At 35.3% G+C, this 7,519-nt stretch overlaps 1 protein-coding gene across 1 annotated transcript in view; it reads right to left on the bottom strand.

Moving 5' to 3' along the window:
* Positions 1-39: 39 nt before the first annotated feature.
* Positions 40-7,519, bottom strand: part of LOC110020718 (sulfite reductase [ferredoxin], chloroplastic) — a 38,823-nt gene continuing 31,343 nt past the window's right edge. The window contains exons 5-8 of the mRNA XM_020718910.1: positions 5,056-5,190; positions 4,832-4,948; positions 4,346-4,504; positions 40-270 (exon numbers count right to left, since the gene is read on the bottom strand). Coding sequence (XP_020574569.1) covers positions 40-270; positions 4,346-4,504; positions 4,832-4,948; positions 5,056-5,190 — 642 coding nt within the window. The remainder of the gene's footprint in view (positions 271-4,345; positions 4,505-4,831; positions 4,949-5,055; positions 5,191-7,519) is intronic.

A 7,519-nucleotide genomic window follows, 5' to 3' on the forward strand; every position in this document is an offset into this window, starting at 1 on the left:
GACTAAGACCTCACTAAAAATGAGGTCAACAGCGCCCTGTCAAGAATCACGTTCTTTTCTTTCTAGGTCATGTCGACCGAGAATGCCGCCAAGCCTTGCAAGGCATCTGCAACGCCTTGCTGTACCAACAGAGCTTTCATTTTTACTCTCCATAGATCGAAATCGTTCTTTCCCCGTGAACTTCTCGATGTCGAATATTGCAAAGCCCATTGTCGTGGGTGGAATTCCCACAGACGGCGCCAATTGTTGTGAAATTGCTCCGCAGAACACCTACAAGAATTGTTTCAAAGAACTCCTACAGATTGAGTTAGATAGAAAATATATTTAATAAAGTTATCCAAATATTTTCGGCAAGAATAGGATTACAAATTATTGTAAATCTTGTTCCGTCAAATGCCTTCAAGAAATTTCAAGAACACCTCCCTCACACGATCGCTGCACTCTCCGGAACGAAAATCACGGTTCAGGAGCAAAACACCTTTCTGCAGGGATCACCAATATCAAGCTTCTTTGTGCCTGTACCGAACTTCCTTGTGGTTGTAGCTAGAAATGCCTGCTTCAGTTTCTACAGGCTTCCTCCTCCATGAGCTGCCGAATAGTACCTTGTCGAACTGTTCTTGGGAGGGATAAAGAAAACCACAGCAAGCCCAAGAAACAAAACAAAACAGGGAAGACAAAAGGCAAAATAATTCAAGGAATGAAATGCCACAAAGAACACAAACACAAGAAGATTTACGTGGTTCGGTCCTTAGACCTACATCCACGGAGGGAATCGTTACCAAAATTGACTAGCACAAAGGAAGAATTACAGGCTCATTACATCGATGAATCACCAAGATCTCTTTCTCTCCTTGCTGAATTTTCTTTCTACTTTTGATCTTTTTGCTCAGCTTTTTTTTTTATCTCCTTATGGTGGTCTCACTTACCCCACAAGACCCCTCATCTATTTATAGATAGATGAGGCCTTCCAAGAGGCATGAAAATTACAAGTGTGTCATTTATGTCATAATTAAGAGCCATGAATAAACAACATCAACTCATATTGATTTCATTTCAGTTACATCACTATGCAAATAAGCTTTGAGCAGGCCCCACTAAGTTTAAGTTATCACCCTTTTAAGATTATATAAATGGTACTATTTATACATGTAGAGTTTCATAATCTTTTAACACTGATAATAATTAAGTGTAGTATATGTATATAGATACAAAAATATATTTACAAACAGCCAGTTTTCTAAGACACCAATCCCACGAAAATCCAATGATTTTTCAAATGAGCCATCGATTTGCCTAGCTACAATAACGATTTAATAACAACATAATAATATTATAATATCATATGCATTTCATGCATCACAATCAAAACATGAGGATATAACCACAATATGTCAACCAATATTAATACACAATTATGAATATGCAATAATAATATCTAATATGACTTTTTGTCTCATTATCACTCACTTCCTCAAAATTATCAAATTTGCTAAAATTAAGACTAAATTTTTGGGCAGTTTACCTCAAAACTTCTTAACTGATTATAATAATGTTCATTCCTCTTCTCGAGCTCCTCGGTTATTTTTTTGGAAAAGGCCAATGGCTAATTGGCTAAAGGTAAATATTGATGGGAGTTTTACATCTAAGGAAGCTGGTTTTTGTGGCATATTCAGAAATAATATGGGTTTAAATGTATTACTGCTTTTTGCTCCAACATTCGCTATTTCTCCTCTACAAGCTCAAGTCGATGTTGTTATTGCTGCTTTCATTATTGCTATTTCTTGTAATTGGTCTCGAGTAGTGGTGGACATGGATTCCCTTACACATTGGAGAGCATATTCTACTTTGTCTTCTACTCCCTGACATATTAATCTTCATGTTAAAAATATAATTCAACATTTTCAGGTTATTTCTATACAGTAGCCTTATAATCCCAGGGAAGGTAATCGTCCAGCTGATTGATTAGCTAACAGGGGAGCGTCTTCTCAGCAAATCTCGGTTAACAACATCACTACTAGATCTTTAATTCTTCTGATTAAGGGAAATTTGCTTGATGTTCCCTTTGTTAGCGCTTCCACTATTACTTTATAGTTCTTTGCTTTCTTTACTTTTTTCTTCTTTTTTTTTTTTTTTTTTTTTTTTTTTTTTTTTTTACTTTAGTATGAGTTGTACTTTTGGTGGAGGTTCCTTAGGTTTTCATTTCTGTGATTGTATTAGGATTTAACTGAAACTTCTAGCCAGTCTTTGTATTTTTTACTCTTTTTAATAAAATTAACTCAGGGGTTGTCTAAACAAAATATAAAGGGTACTATTCAATAAAGCCTTTTAGATTATTAAGCCAATTTAAAAATTCCTAAGCTTATACCTCCATCAAAAATTTAAAAGTTCTGAAATTCACGAAAAACAAATTAATTTTGTTTAAAATGCACTTTATTATATATCTTTTAAATTGCATAATTTATTCAATTTTCTATTGTCCCAATTATCATGTCCCTCCTCTGCTTGTCATGATAAGGCAACAATAAATTCTAACCAAATTACATGCAAGATGTCTAAACGTCTAGGACTCAGCTTCATAAGATAAGATGCACAAAACAAGTAAATGGTAGATCAAAAGTAGTAGTTCTCCGAATCTTAAGCAAATTTTGGATCTGTTTCATGCAAGTCTGTAAACAATTAAAACTCACTCAAAATGAAAACTTAGAATCTAAATCTGAACCTTCTGCAAAAAATCTATAGCAAAATAAAGTTACACCACCAAAAGAAACGCAAGTTTGAAAAAAGTGCACAAAACCAATCACAAATTACATAGATAAAAACAGCAAAGAAGCAAGTCATCAAATACATAATCAAAGCTTCCTACAAGTACAAGAAGAAGCTTCCCTCAGAATGTGCCATCAAAGCTTGCATCGCATGTGAAAATTTGATATCCAATAACACAAAATTTAAGAGAAAACTTAGAATTGAATTAAGCGTAGAGTAAATTTTTACATCCCTCAAGGGTCCTATTTATAATATAAAAGATACAAAATTAGCAGTTTCGTAGGACCTACAAAAAGCTGGCTAAAACAACAAGCTTTAATTTCAATACTCTAAAATCTAGCAAAAAAAAAAAAGAAAAAAAAATGAAGAAGAACAAATCAGTCATAATTCCCCATTCAAAAAACAAATGGAATCAAGATTTCGTTAGTTGTCAACTTCAATATCAATTCTCTAAGTCAGCAGCAGCAAAGAATACTCAGCTGGATACTCAAATTAACATAGAACTTAAATTTTAGAGAACCCGACCCATCCTCAATAGTATCGCCACCATAGATATGTTTCAAAAATATAAAATAAATAATAAAAAACTTGCAAGAATACTAAAACAAAATCAAAATCAGAAGCCTCGCATCCTATGCTTCTGATGAAAATAAACCTTAGATTTCCATTACATGTAGCTTCAACTTAAAATGTACAAGAAAAAATGCACAACACTACCTCCCCACCCAAAACTGCAATTTTCTTTTTTTTTTTTATTCAGGAAGTGTAATGTCTGAGGTACTTGCCTAACTTTCATTAGAGTAAAGTAGAAATCATGATGTTGAAACCAATTTCTATAATCCAGATGGCAGCAACAAAATTAGAACATCGGTTAGCAAATCAAAGTAAAGTGGCCCAAAAGGTCCTAAGAACTTTTCAATATAAGTACAAATTATCAGCACATTGGTAAATCTTTTGAGAAGAATCTCAGTATCAATTAGCTAAGTAACTAATAGCTAGGCAAAATTGTTTGGCATCAGACAACTCATTATTTGTTATATAGCTAATACCAAAGTTTTTGTGTGATGGACAGAGGATAAAAGAGAGGATGGTTGTGCATCAAAATATATTATCACAATAAAAAAGGAGTTTATAATCTTAGAGTTGAATGAAAATTCAGTACACACAAATATTTCGATAGCCGCAACTAAGCTATACAAAATTTTTTAGATGGAAAACCAAGAAAAGGAAAAATTTATAAGACCGAAGCTATTTAAAATAGTTGTACTAGTGTGAGTCAAATTGATTTCTTAAATCAGAGGAATGCTTCCTTGTAACTAGACCAGATACTAATACAATGTTGTAACGTGAAATATAAAAGATAACTTAAATCAGGGTTTCTGATAACATAGTATAGGAAATTCAACGGTGTAAGTGATGACACCAAACTTAAACAAATGCAGCAATGTGATAAAAAATCAGTAGTCTAAGTAATATATGTTCAGTCAAAAAATTGATTCAATTGTGATCTTCAAATTTAACTGACCACGAAATCAAACACATAAATAAAACTTGCAATTGAAAGTGACGAAATTATTCTTACTATTCTACTGGTGAAATGGCCAAATGATTCTCCCGGCAGGCGTTTACTTCTCCAATTGTAGAACAATGGCTCCAAAACGTTCTCCAGATTTTGGATTTTCACCCTATTTTGAAAGCATCTTGCCAAACTAGTTTGGTTAGGTGTCCCCCCTAACCATATCTGTAGACAAAATAAGAAAAATAAAGGAAGCTCTTTATGAGATTATATTGTTGAGTAAGAGCACGACCTAGTTTTTAATTAGGAAGATTTACATACATACCACTACATTCCTATGTATTTAAATATCCAACATCTAAACATCAATTTTTACAAGCATGCAACCTTACCTATGCATGAAAAGGCGTATTTCACATTTTAGAAGATAAAATAGTGGTATTTTTTATGTGATATGAAAGAATTGGGTGGTATAAACGTAAAAAGTAAAATTTAGGTGTTAGATATGTAAAGTTTAAGCGTTATCACGAACATGACTACCGATCCAGATACCTGATAGCTGTTGGGACCATCACCAACAAGTCCAAGCTCAGCCATGTAAGGCCTAGCACAACCGTTAGGGCACCCGGTGACCCTTATTACCACTGATTCATTGTGTTGAACACCTACCTAAAACAATCATACATAAGTATTTCAAAAACTAGAAATTACATAAAAATGATCTTATTTTACAAGATTCAATGTCAATCACAATAAAGGAGAATAATAGCCATTACCTTATCAAGAATGGCTCGAACACGCTTGAGAATATCAGGTATTCCTCTCTCGGCTTCTGTTATTGCTAGAGGACATAATGGTAGAGCCGGACATGCCATTGCAGTTATGTTGAGAGGATCAACATAAATTGGTTCCTAGGGCATGATTAAATAATTCAGGTCAAATTCAAAATGAAAAAAAAGGTACATTCAAGTAAAATATACATTTTACATGTTTCGCAAACTCTACAGAATTATTTCTATCATCAATTTCTTTAAGGAAAATCTATCTATTTAATGCTTACATTGACTTGATAAACGCTTTTAAATGATATCAAAATCACCAAAACCTAACAAGTGACCAACACATTTCTTCCTGCAAAAAACTGAAATTTTAGTTCTATCAATTTGTCCTAAATCCCATCATTCATGTAATATTAATATCTTTGAGCACATTCAAGGCATCCAGCACACTGCAAAGTCACTTCAAACAACAATTGTGGAAGCAATTTAATTGTTGATCATAAGAAATAAAAAAAAAGAAAAGAAGAGAGTAAAAAAAAGAGATAAATTATATTAATTGCAGTTGAATTAATTAATTAAATATCTATTTAATCCCACCAAAGACTCCCATAAAAAAAAATTGTTCCCGCTTCCCTGTCGGTTACAAGCACGCGAAAAAGGCCACTTTCCCATTCATTCACACTTTCTCACGCGTCTCTCTCTTTCATTGGCAATGTTCTCGTTCAATGTCTTCCCTCTATTGTTCTCCTTCTACTCCTTGTTGTTCCGCCACTGTTCAACTCTCCGGTCATCATCCTCTTCAAATTGCAACAAAAAGTAAGTCAATGTTCCTATTTCACTGGCATGATTACGCTTATTCCTCCTCCTCTCTTTTAGTAATGGTTTCTCCCCCATTCGAAACCCAATTTCCCAAAGCCGCACCACCCCTATCTTTCTCCACAGTCGAATAGAAGGCCGCTCCTCCCTTCCCTGTTTACTGTGACTCAATCCCTCTGTCTCGCACGTAGAGATCACACGCCACACTTCTCTCTCTACCCTCACCTTGGCTAGTTTCATCAAGTTCCCCTTACCTGTGAGCACGAATCGACCGTTCTTCCCTACGGCGCTTCGCATTGGTATTTGGACTAGAAGCAATATTGCCACTTGAAGTTGAGTTGCCATCACTTCGGGTAGTTGTTCAGTATAATTTTACACAGGAGCAAAATGCTTGCCTGAGAATGGAAAAGTTAGATGCACTGGATGAAATGAGACTCCAAGCTCAATAGAATCTGAAAATCTATAGGGTAAAGATGTCTCAAGTCTTTGATCATAAGGTGAGTCCTTGTACATTCCAGAAAGGGGAATTGGTCCTGGCGCTGAGAAGGCAAATCATTCCCAACCGAAAAGTTGATGGTAAATTTATGCCTAACTAGGAGAGATGTTCTATCACAGTTCGTGTCTAAGAATCGAGAGGGTCGAAAAGGTCAAACTCAACAAGCTCAATTATAGCTGAGTCAAGACAGCTCGCTTCACTCAACAAGCCATAAAAATGGTCGTAGTGAAGGAGCAAACTTTTCCTACTCAACAAACCATAAAAACGGCCGTTGTAGGAGTCTCTACCTTGTTTGTCTAATAATAGGAATTATCTAGTTCCAATTTCATCCAATTTGACATGTCAAGTCTTCCAAATCTAGAAGACTTTTTTGAAAAGTTAATAGATAGATGGGAAATCCCTAAGTATATAAATTGAAGCGCAAGTTCATTATAGCCCAGTCTAGGACTCAAACGGATAAAAAATGTTGGACTCAACAAGCCCAAATATGGTCAAGCGCTATGTTGACCTCATTTTTGTGAGGTCTTTTCCTCTCCTCCTTAGAGTCTAGGTTCTAGCTCTAGAAATCCCTATGGACTATCTTAGAAAACTAGAATTGAGACTCACCCTTCTAGAAGCTCCAGCCGATTCCTGTTTTCCTTTGATGTCTAGCATCTTTGGCACAAGACCATCGTCTTATAAACGAGCGGTTATGGGCTATTTTGTGAAGATTCAAGGAAAATGTTCCAAATAGGACTTCAAGCCTTAGGAAAACATCGTCACGATCTTTTTCGTCACGTACACACACAGAATACACGAAATTCACGAATTTGCACGAAATCGGATTTCAATTAAGCCCAAAGGACGGGTGAAAATGCGAACTTCTCCGAATGACCTCCGACGACAAATTGGACTGCGCCAACGCGTCCGGGGTACCCATTTTGGTAGGAAAGGACACCCATATTGCCATATTTTTGACACGAGAAAATTGGCGCGCAAGTCGATGAATTTGTCAAAACGACTTCCAACGGCGAAACGAACCTCACCGACGCGTCCGGAACGTCAATTTTGCCTAGGGAGGGCACCTATTTTGTCGCATCGTCGTGCGCGGGTAAAATGTGTTTTAATTTATATATATATATATATATATATATATATATATATATATAT

This window comes from Phalaenopsis equestris, unplaced genomic scaffold, assembly GCF_001263595.1.
Source record: "Phalaenopsis equestris unplaced genomic scaffold, ASM126359v1 Scaffold000107, whole genome shotgun sequence".
NCBI classification, from domain to species: Eukaryota; Viridiplantae; Streptophyta; class Magnoliopsida; order Asparagales; family Orchidaceae; genus Phalaenopsis; species Phalaenopsis equestris.